Source organism: Erythranthe guttata, chromosome 8 (genome assembly GCF_056151865.1).
Source record: "Erythranthe guttata isolate IM_541 chromosome 8, IM_541, whole genome shotgun sequence".
NCBI lineage: Eukaryota > Viridiplantae > Streptophyta > Magnoliopsida > Lamiales > Phrymaceae > Erythranthe > Erythranthe guttata.
Window position 1 is genome coordinate 22,400,656 of NC_142540.1, and position 17,011 is coordinate 22,417,666.

At 34.1% G+C, this 17,011-nt stretch overlaps 1 protein-coding gene across 2 annotated transcripts; it reads right to left on the reverse strand.

The window, feature by feature from the left end:
* Positions 1-12,393: 12,393 nt before the first annotated feature.
* On the reverse strand, positions 12,394-14,645 carry LOC105965333 (nuclease). 2 transcript variants are annotated; one of them, XM_012989879.2, is made up of 4 exons: positions 14,393-14,645; positions 13,632-14,087; positions 13,323-13,548; positions 12,394-13,057 (listed from the first exon to the last, which is right to left on the reverse strand). In XM_012989879.2, the coding sequence occupies exons 2-4, from the start codon at positions 14,052-14,054 to the stop codon at positions 12,528-12,530; spliced, it is 1,179 nt and encodes a 392-aa protein (XP_012845333.1). In that variant the 5' UTR covers positions 14,055-14,087; positions 14,393-14,645; the 3' UTR covers positions 12,394-12,527. The 2 variants fall into 2 exon arrangements, with proteins under 2 accessions (XP_012845333.1, XP_088678522.1); XM_088822396.1 differs by having other exon boundaries at positions 14,434-14,589.
* Positions 14,646-17,011: the final 2,366 nt, after the last annotated feature.

The window sequence follows — 17,011 nt, forward strand, 5'->3', positions numbered from 1 at the left end:
ATCCTGGAAAAACTTCCCAAAAGCCCCAAAAAAGCAAATAGCGAAAAAAAAATTTCGAAAATTCGAAATCAAGCTTTAAGAAGGGTTGAGCTTCGATTTTTTAAGGTAATTTCGACTATTTTATATAATATGCATTGCCCATGTCGATTACGGAACCTATTTCATGTTAAAAGCCCCTACAAATCGAATTGTAGGGGCTTTTTTCCGCAAAATATATGGGGAACTCCTAAGATGGGCGCTCATGGGGTGTTCGAACGCCCGATTCGGGCGTTCAAACACCCATGGGCGCCCATCTTGGGCGTTGATTTGAGTAGCAAACGCTCGGTTTGGGCGTTAACCGGGCGAGCACTGCATGAATGGGCGTAGAGCAGCCAACTGTACGTCCAACTTGGGCGTGCACTGCATGAATGGGCGCCCAAGTTGGGCGTTTACACGTTTCGCCCAGTTTTTTCGATCGAGAAGACGGAATTTTTACCTCGTTATGTCCGGTATCCCAATTTTCATCCGATGAGCTCATTTGTGTTCGTATATCACACCAAGAAGAATGATTTTTAAGCAAATTCCCTTCAAAAGCTTCTCTTTCTAGAGAGAGAAAGTATTTTAATATTAAACCGCAAGTAACAATTTTCCAACCGTAAAAAGCAAGTCCCTATTAAATTGATGTATACAAATATTTAATTATACCACACGTTCACACCATATAGTACCGAAAGATATTGGTTTCAGTACCGAAATATTATTAATAAATAAAAATAAATTTTAATTTTAATAACAATTTTTTTTTTAATATAAATAGTGAAGCTAGTATGCTAAGTAATTATTATTAGTTCAAACTAATTGTACTTGGGGTCATTACAATAAGCTCATCAATGGGTACTTATTCATAAAGAAATCCAGACAAAAAATACTCATTTACAAATAAGTCCACACATGATCCAGATTTTTGTAAAAGACTAAAATAGCCCATCATACTTTAATATGCTCCAATTTCATCCTTAATTTAATTTAACCTCAATTTGACCCCAAATTTCACAAATTATTCAATTTCGACCCAAAATATTTTTTTTTCTAAAAACATTTTTTTGCCGCCGGATTCCGGCGTTGACCGGCGGTCAATGCCGGTCTCTGGCGTTGGCTTTTCAATTTTTTTTTCTTCCAGATTTTTTCGCCGCGACGGTCAACGCCGGTCTCCGGCGTTGACTTTTTTGATTTTTTTTTCTTCTTTCTGTAACATTTTTTTTTCGTTTAAACAACAATATTGCTGTGATTGACAGTAATATTAACTATATTACTGTTAAACACAGTAACATTAACTAAACTACAGTTTAACACAGTAATATTGCTATATTAATCTCTAGCACAGTAATATTAACACAACAAAACTCATCATTATTGTATAATAGAGTAATATTACTATGTTGACCATTCAACAAATGTAAACATACTAAAATACCAAAAGAATTAATATTACTGTGAATGACAATAATATAACTATAACAACAATAATATTACCGTCAACCACAGTAATATTACAATAATATAAAGTAATATTATTACGTTACTTCGTGAATAACTCAAACAAACAAAAAAATCCAAACAAAATAATAATATTGACGTGGTTGACAACAATATTACTATAACAACAGTAATATTACCGTCAACCACAGTAATATTATTGTGTTTACAGTAATATTACAATAATAGAGAGTAATATTATTACGTTTCTCCATGAATAACTCAAACAAAACAAAAAAAACCCAAAAAAAATAATAATATTGATGTTGTTGACAGTAATATTATTGTATTTACAATTGTTTTACTGTCAACGACAGTAATATAATTACGTTGACTTGTCAACAAATCAGACAAAATAAAAAAAATAACAAAAAATAAAAATTAATAATATTACGTTAATTTACTGTCAACGACAGAACAATTACATAAATGTAATGTCAACGGCAGTACAATTACGTTAATTAACTGTCATTAGCAGTATAATTACGTTAATTTACTGTCAGTGACAGCACAATTACGGTCAACGTTTAGCGGGGGACGTAAAAAGAAAAAAAAAACACTACAAAAAGTCAACGCCGGAGACCGCCGGTCAACGCTGGAAACCGGCGAAAAAATTCGGAACAAAAAAAAAAGTCAAAGTCGGAGACTGGCGAAAAAATCCGCAAGAAAAAGAAAAAAAAAATCGAAAAGTCTACCCCGGAATCCGGCGGCAAAAAAAAATTGAAAAAAAAAAGTCAAAATTGGATTTTTGTGGTCAAAATTGGACTTTTGTGGACAAAATTGATTAAATTGGGGTTATAATTAAGAATTGGGTATAAAGTGTTGGGGTAATATTGTCATATACATGGATATTTCCTTTATTTATAATAAATATTAAAGAGATGGGCATATTGGTGAAAGAGATATAGCCCATAAACCTAGAATAACAAAGATGATTGGTTGGAGACTTATGCACAAAAACCCAATTGTACTTTGTAGTTACGTCTAAAATATTTTGAATGTTCCATAATTCAGTAATAATGATATAATTTATGTTGTGAGGTTTTATGTTACAAGTATTTTACGCGTGCGTTATACGGATGTCAGTTCAAAATGAGAATGTAAGCGATATGAAAATTAAATGCAATCATTTAAAACATATGGTACAACTATTTCATCGAATACAATGTACCACACTATTAGGGCTGGCAATCGGGCCGTGTGAGCCGAGCTTGGGTAGGCTCAACCTCATATACTATCGGGCCTCGTTATTATAGGCTCAAGCTCAAATACCATCGGGCATCATGCCTATAGGCTCAAACTCGGCTCACATATTTTTTCGGGCTTCGGGATTATATCGGGCTTATATCAGACAATAAAAAAATTACATATTTTACAACTTTGCAGTCGGACATGTTAAAGAAAAAAAAAACTTTTCGGTCTAAGAAAAAAATCTAGAATATTCATTGAAAATGAAAATAAGATTAAAAAAATAAAAAAATAAATAAAAAATCATAGCTTGTTCATTAAAACAAATAAAGCTTAATGTTGTAAATATTTAATCATTAATTAATTATACTAAAAAATACGTCCGAGTCCAAAATGAAAAAAAATTATAAAATAAAATAACTAGAAGCAATTCTAAAGGTCCTCTAACTCTTTTCGAAAATCTTGAGACCTGAAATAAAAAAAAAAAAGATAACAAATATATATATATATATATATATATATATATATATATATTAATTTAATCGGGTTTAATGAGACGGCTCAAACTCGGCCCGGCTCACAATTATTGCGGCTCGGCTCAAATAAAATCGGGCAGAGCTATCGGGCTTCGGGTAGGCCCGGCTCAATTGCCGGTCCTACACACTATGTGAATGTTATGAAAAATAATTGACTTAATAACAAACACGGTAACAAATAATTTACGCAACTGATATTCAAATAACATGCAAGTTTATTATTAATGACGTCCAATCAGTGATGTACAATACTCAAACAACAATACTACATGTAAGAAATCAAAGGAGATAAAACGTATACACGCAAGACAAAACGATGTGCTGAACACTAAAGGAAAAATACCATATATCATCACTAAACTAATATTATTTTTAAGAGTAAATAGTATTAAACCACCTAAACATTTTAAGTTTTTGCGGATCATCACCTGAACAATTTTGTTTTTTGCTGTACTCAGTTAATTGTGCCACTTTGCCCCTTTTTACCCGTTTTTCAGGTCAAAATGACCGGTTCTCAACCTACATGCGTTGCACATGCTAAACTCAAGGCTAATGTTGTCTTTTCCAGTCCTAAGATATTGAGCCCTAATAGCCGTTGACATTCACACATCCTCACACATTCTCAAACATTCCAATTCATCAGCCCCTTTTCTCTTTTTCAAGGGTTTAGGATTCATCTCCAATTTCGCGATAATCTGAAGATCTTCACACTTTATCATGACTTGGAAAGTGAGAGAGGGTAACGACGCTGCAGATTTTACAAAAAATGCTCCAGATTATGGTATGTTCTGCTTTTTAATGTATTAATTTATTCTTTGATTTTAAAAACTTTTGTTCGATGTATTCAATGCAGTGGCAATTGGTTGATTTTTTGTCAAATGTTATTTTATGAATTGTTGTATTCTATAGTATTTAGAGTGTAAAGCAGGACCACACTTGTGTTTTTTTTTATAATGTTTTTTGGTTGTTACCTATTTGTCTAGACATTGACCACTTTTCTGTTTCTTACATGTTCCATGTCCTATTTTTTATGTTTTGTCATTGCTATATTACAATTTTTTTTTTTCTGAAAATGTATTTTATATGCTTTGGCAGGCCCAAATAGTGATAATTTCACAATAATGATGCTTCATTCTGGAAAAAATATGGATTTGAGAGGGACCTGCTATGTTGGTGGAAATATAACTTACTTTGACCATTGTTGTGTGGATGAAATGTCAATGTATGAGATAACTCAAATGGCTAGGGAGATACATTTTGATGATTGGGAATGATTTCTTTCATGATAGAAGTTGGCTGCATGATTCTAGTGTTATGCATTTAATGCAATATGACAATGATGCTTTAGAGTTGGTGAATTATCTTTATGATCAAAAGGTTGCAGCAATTTGTGTAAAACATTATGAACAAGCAGAACAATCTGATCAAAGTGTAGGGGAATTTGAATATGAAGATGATTTCCAGAAGTAGATGAAGCAATTGGGCACGTTGGTGATGTTGATGAACCTGGTGGTGATATTGATGAACCAGTGGATGGTGTTGATGAACCAGTAAAAAACAAATATTTAAAAATATATAATTACAGAAATACCATTAGGGTTTTTTAGGGTTGCCTAGCGTTTCTTTCTTTTATTTATAAGATAATACATGTTTTGAAGTATTGAACCGTGATTCTATATTTTTTGTTTAAAGTTTCTTATATTGCATTTGTTAATTATTTAATTAAAATTATTTAATAATAATTAATATGAAAATTAATAATTTATTTAACAAATTTATCATTTTAAATCAGAGTTTTATATTATATATATATTTATTGTCTACTTTTAATCAAATATGTTGCTTGGCCCAATTGTAAAGGGCTGCACATTCTTCCTGTTGCCCCGAGTTCGAACCCCCATATGTGCATTTTTGGACAAAAAAAAAATCCAAAATTCTAGGTTGACCTGAGGGGCCCTCGGGTCGGGGTCCCCCCACCGGGTAGACCCATCGGTACCCAGGTCCAAATAATCGGGACCCGTAACCGACCCATACTTGGTCGGGTCCATGGTCAACAGGGTGGATCCGGACTGGGTCCGGGTCAAACCCGGCCAGTGGCCGTGTCTACACAAGCCCATTGTTGAAAAAACTTGTTTGTCTGTGTGCTATTTACTGCATATGACAGTGATTAGCACGTAAGTTTTTTCTTCTATCCAATTCATATTTCTTTTATATATATTACATATCCGTTTTCAATTCGGTTATTTATTGTTATACTTTTTTCCTCCTCAGATCGTCCAGAAGCCAAATCACCAAAACCCAAAAAGAGGGCTTCAGGTATGCTATTTAAAAACATTAAATATACTCTACTGTACTATCATTTACAAAAGTATTTGATCACCTTGTATTTGATCCCAGTATAGATTAAGCTTCACTAGACTTTTTAGCTTGAGTGATCAGGTTCATCTAACCGAAGATCATCTAGCCTCCTTAAGGCAAACACCATTTGGTGAATTTTACATACCCATCATTTGTCAAAGAATCACCCCTTCTATTGTTAACAAGTCAGATCACCTAATACACCAGACCTCTTTCACAGTTTCGACAATGGTGATTCTTGGAAAAAATATGTTCGCCGACTCCATTTTGAATTTTAGAGAGAGCTCTATGTCACGAACTTGTTCCCTTAACAACGAACTATGCGGCCTTAGCTCATTTTAATCCCCCACGATAGCTAAGTCTGCCTCCCCCGAATGTGTTGTGAATGCTAAGTGATGGAATACTAACAAAGAACTTAAGAACACAAAAAAGAGCTTTGTAGGAAAATACTTGTATTGCTTACAATTGCTTGGATTTCTTGGATGGTTACAAATGATGTCCCTACTCCTATTTATACTAGACCACCCCCTCAATGGATGGTGGAGATCTATTTGATCTAAGGGTTAGGAGCTGTTCACTAGAACACTCCAAAAAATTCCAACAAAATATCTACGAGGGGAGGGTTCTAGAAAATTTTATAGAATCATCTAAGAATTTTTACTAAGCATATTTACATTTTGGCCAACTTGGGCCTAACCTATTTGGGCTAAATCTTGGGCCAAAATTGGCAAAGGGTTGGGCCAAAATTGACAAAGGGTTGTGCCAAAATTGGCGGTCCGTAACATCCTCCCCGCCTGATGTGGCGACGTCCTCATTGCCACGCAAATGGTTGGGCCAAAACTGGCGGGCCGTAACATCCTCCCGCCTGATCTGGCGACGTCCTCATTGCCTCGAACAAGTAGAGACAATCTTGAAATTGCCACAAATTTTTCTTAGTCTCCCCGTTGCCTCGGACTCGGGTAGTCCCTTCCATTTGATGAGGTATTGGGTTCTTGGTGGAACACCCCTAGTCACTTTAGTTCCTTGTCGAGCACCTCTTCAATATCCTTGTTGTATGACTTGGTCATGACGGGTGGTGCTCGGTGTGATTCTCCTCAGCTTGGGTCATCATGGAAGACCGGGTGAATCTTCAATGAACTTAGAAGATCTAGGCAATAAGATATCTTACCGACTTTGGCGATCACCGAGTATGGTCCTTCATACTTCGCACAAGGCCCTTATGCAGGCTCTGCAATGCCTTGAACTGTTGGGAAAATAATTTCACCATGACTTGTGCTCCAAGATTGAATTCTCGTGGCCGTCGCTTGTCGTCGACCCATTTCTTCATTCGTCCCTAGCCTTCTCAAGCCATGCTCGGGCTAATTCGGCTTGCTCCTCCCATGACTTAGCCATCTTCAATGACCCAGGACTCCTCCCGTCGATTGTTGTAGCCAAAGTGTGTGGCATAAACGGTTGTTGTCCTGTTGCAAGCGTTGACTCCTTCCTGTGTCTTCACTCCAATGCAAAATATATGAAAATTGAGCCACGTCGAAGATCTTTGCCCAATCCTTTTGTTGGCTCCTACGAAGTGTCGTAAGTAGCACTCAAGCTATGCGTTCACCCTCTCCGTTTGCCTGTAGGTTTGGGGGTGAAAACTCGTTGAGAAGCAAAGCTCGGAACCTAAAAGCTTGAATAATTCCATCAACAAACGTCCCCTAAAGCGTGTCTCGATCACTTATGATGCTACTAGGTAGTCCCCAATACAGTACGGTTCTTGAAAAAGAACCGGGTTGCCTCCTCCGCGGTGCAATTCCTTGGGCAAGCTATGAATGTCCCTTACTTTGAAAAGCGATTTATCACCACCATGATAGACCTGAATCCCTCGGACGTCGGCAAGGCACTAATGAAGTCCATCGAGATCGACTCCCATGGTTGATCGAGACTAGGAGCGTTTCGAGTAACCCTGCCATCAAAAAATAAATAAAAAGAGAGACGTCAATTAATGTTAAAGTTAACTAGCTAACCAGAGCTCCGACGACCAACCACCGAAAAAATATTGAAAAGAAAAATGAAATGTCAACTAATGTTGAAGTTACCTGATGTTGAGTCAGCTAATTGGAGCTCCGACGATCCACCAACTTAAAAAAAATTGAATGTCAAATGTCAACTAATGTTGAAGTTAACTAGTGTTGAGTCAACTAACCAGAGCTCCGACAACCCATTGCCGCGAAAAAAATGGAATGTCAAATGTTAACTAATGTTGAAGTTAACTGATATTGAGTCACATAATTGGAGCTTCGACGACCCACCTCCTAAAAAAATTAAATAAATAAATTGAATGTCAAATGTCAACTGATGTTGAGCTCCGACTACACGTTACCTGGAAAACAAAAAAGAAAAAGAAAAAAGAAAAAAGAAAAAAAAAATTGAAATGTCAAGTGTCAATTAATGTTGAAGTTAACTAATGTTGAGTCAGCTAATCGAAGCTCCGACGACCCGTTGCCGGCAAAAATAAATAAATAAAAAAGAAAAAAAATGGAATGTCAAATGTCAACTAAAATTGAAGTTAACTATGCTGAGTTAGCTAACCGGAGCTCCGACGACCTGTTGCCGGAAAAAGAAAAGAAAAAGTTGAAATGTCAAATATCAACTAATGTTGAAGCTAACTACGATGAGACAGTTAACCGGAACTCCGACAACACGTTGCCGGGGAAAAAATGAAAAAACAAAAATATAGAATGTCAAATGTCAACTAATGTTGAAGTTAACTTATGTTGAGTCAGCTAACCTGAGTTCCAACACCCAGACCACCGCCGTAAAGGTAAAAAATGAAGAAAATAGTTAACAAAATATTATTATAATCATAATTAGTTACAAAATTAAACGTGTGATAAATCAAAACGTCAGAATTGTTCTTCTCCAAGACAAAAATCCATGTCTCGAGAACAAGCATCACCTTCTTCTCGCCGAGAAAATAAAGAGGATTTCTCAGTATCTTGAAAACTTTAGATTCGTTGAAGCATTCCACCTATTCGATGAAAGGCCTCTCAGACATAGTCGTGGAATTTCCTTTGCACTCTTTTAATTGTCTTGACTACATACTCAGGCAATGTAGTTTTTTCTTAACGCGCAAAATAACCATCATTAAAACATAGGTAAATGGCAAATACGGCCATGACAATGACACTTAATTAAAAAAAATTGACATTTAACTTTTTTATCTTTCAAATAATTCGAGTTCATTCAAACTTATTTGCAAATAAGGAAAACATTTTTATATATACCAAAATTACTCTCAATTCCTTGAAAACCCTAATTTAACTCTAACTTCATGATATACACCCCAATTTAGCCCAATTTCATAATTTAACCAATTTTGACCATTATTCCAATTTTGACCAGCCACCGCCGGTCAGCCGCCATTGATATTTTTTTTCTGAATTTTTTTTGGCAGGTCAACCGTTAGTCTCTAGCGTTGAATTTTTTCCAATTTTTTTTCTTAAAAAGATTATTTTATTTAATATTACTGTTTTGGCTGCTAAATTATTGTCTCCAACGGTAATTTAACTATCTGAGACAGTAATAGTACTGCTCCGGCGTTGACTTCTTTTTTTTGAATTTTTTTTTTAATATTTTAATTAATATTACTGCATTGGATGCGAAATTACTGTCTCCAGCAGTAATTTAATTGGCGGAGACTAATTTAACTGTCTGAGACAGTAATATTACTGTTTGAGACAGTAATTTTAATGTATTAATTAATTTTATCTTCTTGGCCTGCAATTTTGTTGTCTTCAAACGTCGTATTACTGTCTCCGACCGCAATATTACTGTCTCATGCAATGACATACTGTTTGGGATAGTAATATTACAGTTCGGGAAAGTAATATTCATAATATTACTATCTCAAATAGTAATATTACTGTCCGAGACAGTAATTTTACTGTTTGGGACAGTAATACTAGTAATATTACTGTTTTGGTATCAATATTACTATTTTAGATAATATTTTTTTTATTAACATAGTAATTTAGAGAGAATTTAAAAAAAAAAAAAAAAAGGCCAACGCCGGAGAACCGCCCGGTCCGAAATCTGGCCGGAAACAAAAATTCAGATAAAAAAATACTTTATGAAGAAAAACATTATTTTTTTCAAAAATTATTAAAATAGGGGTTAATGTGATATATTTGTTTAAATCTGGGGTTAATGTGTAATATTGAGAAAGTTAGCGTATAATAGATGGAATTGATAAAATATATATTATGGAGTGTATTTTAGACAAAAGACATGGATATGTGTTTATCTGCAAGACTATTTTTTGTCTGGACATATATGCATTTAAGTCCATTGTCATGGGCCTCTTTGTCATTCGCACTTAAAACATATACCTCTTTGGCCTCGTTTGGTTGGGGAGATTAGTCATTATTAACTAAATAATTGGATTTTATTTGATGTCTGGTATTTCCAATAACCTATCAGCCGCACTCGTAAATATTATGTTATCATGATTTATCTTGCATTTTAGATAGTTTTGTGTTAGATAATTGAATTTTCATTTAATTATTTAATCTTATCTGACATAATTTTATCTTGACAACCAAACGAGGCATTGATGGATTAGAGTGTTAACATTTACCTTTTTTTGTTATTAATTTTCTTTTGCGTTGTTTTATGTTGGGTCGTTGGCAAGGAAACTTTGAAAATTTGGATTGTATAAATGTTAAATATCCACATTTTGCTGTGACAAGGGATATCCAGGAATTGATGTCAAATTTTGGCAAAATTATCAACATTTTCTCGAAAAAAATCAGCTCCAACCGTCGTTTTATAATTTAGCTCATTTGCTCTATTATGGGTTTCCCTTCTTGAATTTGCCAAGTGAGGACATCTCCAATGATGAGAGGTAAAAATTGGAATGTTAAATCTATTTAAGCTAGTGTATATTGTTTTAACCACCCATTTATTCCAATTAGTATAATTTACCATTCTATTATGTTTTATTGTATGTATTATGTGTTGAGTATTAATCATTTTAATTTTATACTTTTTGCCACTATCAACCTATTCTTTTCATATTTTTTTCCTTTTACAATTTTTTGTGAATAGTTGAATGATGTACATAATATTCTTCTCTCCTCTTCTACCATATGAGCTAAATTGTAGCTTGCCCTTTGGAGATGAGTTTTTTCTATTTAGAGCATGTACAATGTAATAGCTAAAAAACTCTCTCTAAAGAGTGGGGTCCACATGCCACATACTCCTTTTCCTTCACTTTATCAACTCTCTAAAAATGGGTCCCACATTTATCAATCTCCAAATTAAAATTGCTCCAATGGGTATATTTTGTTGCTCTCCAAAATAACTCTCCAAATATTAAACTATAATAAAATATTCACTATTAATATAAAAAAATACAAATTAAATTTTCAAGATTTTATATTTAATTAATAATATTAATATAATTACTTGACTTTAAAATTAGACTAATTACGTAAACAAAATTATCATTTAATCATGTTGTGATTTACGTTAGTTTATTTTTTTTATTTTTTATTTTTTGTAATATATAAAAACTAATTAATAATATAAAAATTTAACAACTAACATAAAATTGACATAAATATTAATAACACAAAGGATTACATAAGATTTGAATAACATGGTTGGAATATCTCTCCAACTAATAGAAAACATCAATAAAAATTACGAGAAAGCTAGTAAACTAATTATTAGGCCCCGTAAACGCTGACTTATTTTTTCGTGCACGACTTATGATTTCTCTTTGTTGTTCCATGATCCAAGCTTGTTGTTCAAATACTTAATTATTATAATAAATAATTAAGAATATGAAATTAACAAATAACATAAAATTGAATTTTATTTATTCTATTAATTTTTTTTCATTTGTTCGCTTCGATAAGAAAAAAAATTAAATTTAAATTTAATTAGTATTTAAAATTTATAATATTTCAGTTATCATTTAAATATATAAATAAATTAAAGTTCAAAAAAATAAAATAAAAGAATTGGTAAATGATATAAAAAAATATTGGTAAAAATGGACCAAATGAAAGAGGTTGCATACTTTCTTTACAGAATAAACAAGAATAAAATATGTATGGGTCCCACATTTTATTGGTAGAGAGCTCAATAACTGTGGCTAGCCATTTAAAGGCTGGCCAAATGTAGCTAGGCCTATGGAGGGCTATTGAGTGCCACTGCACCATTATTACTCTCCAAAATTTGGAGAGGCTAAAAAAACTGACACTAACGTACTTTTAAGGAGTCCAATGTACATGCTCTTAGCTCATATGCTAAAATTTGGCAAAACAAGTACAAAAAAGCCTGCAAGACTATGTCCACATCAGCAAAGCACGCACTCCACGCAAAACATTTCTTATTATTTAGCTAAATATGTGAGATAATAAAGTATAATAATTGTTTATTATATTTAAATAATGTTTTTGTTAAAATATGAACAACTACTGCGGGAGTGAGTTAAAAAAGTGATGTGATAGAACACTATTCATTATGTATAATTTGGAAAGTAGCAAATTTCGAATAGCTACTGGAGTTGGTCTTAGTGATTGATTTTTTAGTTGTTTGCTTTTCTTTTTTAGTTGTTTCTTGCTTGCCGTTGGAATTGAGAAATTTTAACAATTACTTTACTGTTAGGTTATGAACATGACAGTTATGTTATCACAAATAGGCTGATGAAACTTCTCCACATATTGGACCTCTGCAATAACAACTACAATGGGAGCATCCCTAGTATATGTGTGTGTGTGTGTGTGTGTGTGTGTAAATGGAAAGAAAATCCATCGAAATCCATCGATGTATCTCATACGGTATGCTGTAAAGTATAAACGTCCAAAGTTCATCGGGACTTCAACACTAATAGCACTCGTCCGAAATTAAGTATCAAAGATAAAAAAAAAATCAATTATTTAACTACAAGACATGATCAATGGCAATAAAATCTCTGACATAATCATTCCATATTTCAGTGGCAATAGCATCTCTCGTTCGAGAAGCATGTTCCAACTCTTCATCTCCAACAGCCACGCACTCCATCCGCGTCTCAAAAGGTACAATTAATGGCTGTTCATCGGTCTCCAAAGCTGCCATCAACGGATCTTCCATTTGCATAACACCTTCCTGCTCGTACATTTTGAAGATCCAATCAGCGGGATTCTCATCACGGATGTAATTGTGGAGTGCACAAGCCGCAACTACAAGCTTCACCTGCGTTGCTAATGGATAAGAAGGAGCGGACATCAAAATAGGAAAACGTTCCTTTAGTGCAGAAAAAGTTCGATTCGCGACACTGTGAAGAATAGAATGCCGCTCGTTGAATAGCTCTCTAGCATCTTGCGGGTGGACCCCACCTCCAAATTCAAGGTGACTGTACGACACTCCGGGGTATGGAGCAATTAGCCCCGGGATGTTTGCATATTTGGAATCCACGAGATAGTATTTACCTGAAACATCAAATAAAATAATTACAATTAAACCTCTATAAAGTAATACAGTCGGGACCAGGGAAATTCTATTAATTTAGCGAATTATTAAATTATCGAGTTAATAATTTAACACGTTTTCACCGAGTCCAAAGAGTAATTTATCGAGTATTATTTTATCGAGTATTCTATTATTTAATCGAGGTTATTAATTTATCGAGTATTATTTTATCGAGGTTCTACTGTAGATAGTCCGATACCAAAGAGTGACTCTAAATGTACGTACCATGAGGTACTTCAAGTTTGTTACACCTAGTGAGAGCTGAATTCAAAACGAGCATATGCGGTGCAGAGCCTTCCCAACCAGCAAGGACATAATTAAATTTCATGTCGAACGAGCACGCCGCCAAAACACTTTGCGACAGGAACCCGTTTTTATCCCGAAAAGGCCCTTGTTCGTCCACACCTACTGTCACCGGGAAATGTATGCCGTCCACTGCTCCAACACAATTCTTGATCGGAAAAAAAATCATAAAATAAGGAAATTGACGATTATTGAAATTTAAAATTTAATTAATAGTCATTCACTAATTACCATAAAATAAGGATAAACTCGGGGATCTTCACGAATCTGTGGTGGAACATCGGATTTCGGAGGCTGGAAGTAATCCAACGAAACGGTCATAATCGCGCTAAGAACATTATTGAAATGACGACTTATGGTTTCGCCCGAGTATTTGAATAGCTCCTGCACTGCTCGGGTTCGTAAATTATGTCCGGCTATAAACAGAAATATTGCTAATTGCTCCTCGATTTTTATTCGATTAGTGTGATGCAGTAAGCCTCTGGTACGCAGCATATCACACAATCTGTGGAAAACGTGTTTATCCATCCGGAAATTCTCCATGTAAGCCTCGTTCGGCCCGTTCAATACATCGTCTACAAATTTTGTACGTTTGGGCTCGTTTGGCGTAGAAGCTTCGGCATTAACATCTCTTTCGTCGTCTGAACTATCCATGATGAATAAAACTCACTGCATTCCAATTATATTCTGTTTCGAGAAATTAAACAATCGAACACAATTTAGCTACAGCAAAATTTAGGTAACGAGTTTTGTTTCAAATTTTTTTTTGAGATTTCACAAACATCCCAAATACTATCTCCCCAACCACATTTCCCCCAAATGGCTGAAAATCTAACCCTAAGTTGAAGAAAACGAATTAGAAATTAAAGGCACAGCAGCGCTTCAGTAAAAAAAAATTGTTGAAGCTAAAGTTCTATAAATTGAATCCGAATTTCTGATTTTAATCGAACACAAACAAGTATTGAGGAATCGTAAAAAAAATAGTTACATACATGCTTTAAATATTTGATCGTTTTTGGTGTATTGTTATCACCGGAATTGGGTCGTCGGGGACTAGGCATGGCGGAGACGCGGTGGAGATGAGGCGGAGGAAATTTGGGGAGACGGAGAAAACAGAGGGTTCTCTCTCTCTCTTTTTCTTTTTTTGTTTTCCTCTGCAGCGTGAAGAAACCCTACCACATAGCCCACTGCGCACAACTTTATTTGTTATTTAATATTTTTTTTTCATTTCTTCTCTTTTGAAAAAAGTTTTCATAAATTAAAGGGTAAACAGTATTTAATCCACTGTTTGGTACTTTACTTCCCTCTCATATCAATTTGGGCACTTGACAACTCTGGGGTTGTTAAATTGTAGCAGTCGTCTAATAAACTAACGGAAAACACTAAATGTCTGAAATGCCCTTTTTATATACTATTTGCTGGTCCAAACCATGACTAAAACCCTTATATTTTCTGTTAGGCGGCGGTTATATGCAAGCCCATTTTTTTATTACTTCAAAACCACATAAATGAGTTTATTAGTTCAAGCCCGTAAATTAATCTAATTTTATTACATCAAGACCAAAGATGACAAATATACCCTTATCCACAAATAATATTCAAATACAAATAAATTTTATTTTTAATTTGTTCAAGACCAAAAATCACAAAAACAAAAAAAAAAAAATATCACGACTGCCAACCAGCGAGACTTTCACCGCACCGGCGATGACCAGCGACCCACCCACCGCACCATTACCACCACCAACAAGTAAGTCCATTTTACTAAACTTTTATTTGTAAATTCAAAAACATTAATCGAACATCGATGTCCTTTTTACAAATTTTTTATCTGTAAATTCGAAAACATTATTCGAACATCGATTCCTGATAAATATGTATGAATGAACATTAATCTATGCTTGTTTCTTGTTGGGTTGCAATGATTTGATCGATTTTGGAAAAAAAAATTGATATTGAAATTGGTTTTTTTATTTTTTTCGTTGGTTTCCGAAATCGATTTATGCAGACCGATTTTGTACACGAAAATCGGCGTCATAATACCGATTTTTGTTAACCAAATCGGCGACACAACGTCGACTTTACAAGTCAAAATCGGCGTTCTAATGTCGATTATTGAGTACAAAATTGGTTTTCGAATACCGATTTTTTTTGATTTTTTTTTGTCAATAATACATTATATATTTGGTTAATTGATATTTTTTAAATATTTGAACGAAAATGTTTATCACCATTCGGTGGCGTCTACCACGCCTTTAACCCAATCGAGTAGAACTTTCCGTATCTCAAATATTTATTCGTTAGATAATTCATTTGAATAATCTTCCATCAATACCCTAGGTTGATGCACGAAAGTATGAGAAAACGGTCTTAAAAGAAACACAGATAATAAAATCGGTATTTAAAAACCGATTTTTGTAGTACAAGTCGGCATGACAATACCGATAATACAAAAACAAATCGGTGTTGTCATGCCGATTTTTACTACAAAAATCGGTTTTTAAGTACCGTTTTTATTAAAATAATCGGAATGTGGTTACCGACTTTAGTAACAAAAATCGGTATTTGCAGACCGATTTTTTGTATCGTCGAATTTTTTTCCCAAAAAAAAAACGACCCAAAAGCAAAAATAAAGGGTTAAAACATATTTCATTGTGTTCTCCACCCTCGTAAACCGCCATATCATTGTTTTCTGGTTCCATCGTGAATGTTTGGTATGTATTTGATAATTTTTGTGTGTAGGATTTCTTTGTGGGTTTGTGAAGAAGGAGAAGAATGAGAGTTTTAAGTCGTGAAATAAGGAAGAGGGGTTTCTGGATTTATGTATTTTATTTGGTCTTGCACAAAGTAAATGAGTTTATTTTTATTTTTTAATATTTTGTGTTTTTTATTTGATTTTAAATTTCATTAAGGGTAAATTAGTATTTTTATGTTAAAGGTCTTGAACTAATAAAAAAATGGGTTTGCATATAACCGCCGCCTTTCTGTTAATAAATAAATATAAGGGCGTATAATTCAAAAGGATTTAATTATAAATAACACAAATTTATAGGAGTAAACTACAATTTTCATAACTTTTTAATTCCCTAATATCTTCATTCCCTCACTATCAAATCGGTCCAAATTTTTACAGCACCTTCAAGAAATGAAGAATAGGAAAAAATATAAAAAATCCTCCAAAATATTCATAAACAATTCCCGAAAAATTCAGAAAACCCGATCAAAAAGAAAGAAAGAAGCTCATATTTTCACCTCAAAACCCATTGCTCGCAATTTTTTCCTTCTCCAGCTACTGCAACTTTCGGTTTTTCTTCGTGGTGGTTCATCCCCCTTCTTGTCGTTTCTGCCAATTTTTTATGTCTTTGTGAAGTAGTTGAAGAGTATTTTAATAGTGAAAATTGAAACTGAGGGTTTCAAAATAGAAGTATTGGTGGTGGTCGGCGGTGTTTTGATGGTGGGCTATTGGTGGTGTTGGCGGTGGTTTGATGGTGGTGGTCGGCGGCGGGTGGATATTTCAATATCCAAAACCCTCATCTTCTACATCCACATTTTCTTCGGCCCTGTTTTTTTTTTTTCGATTTGTCTTTTTTATTATTTTTTTTGGCTTTTAG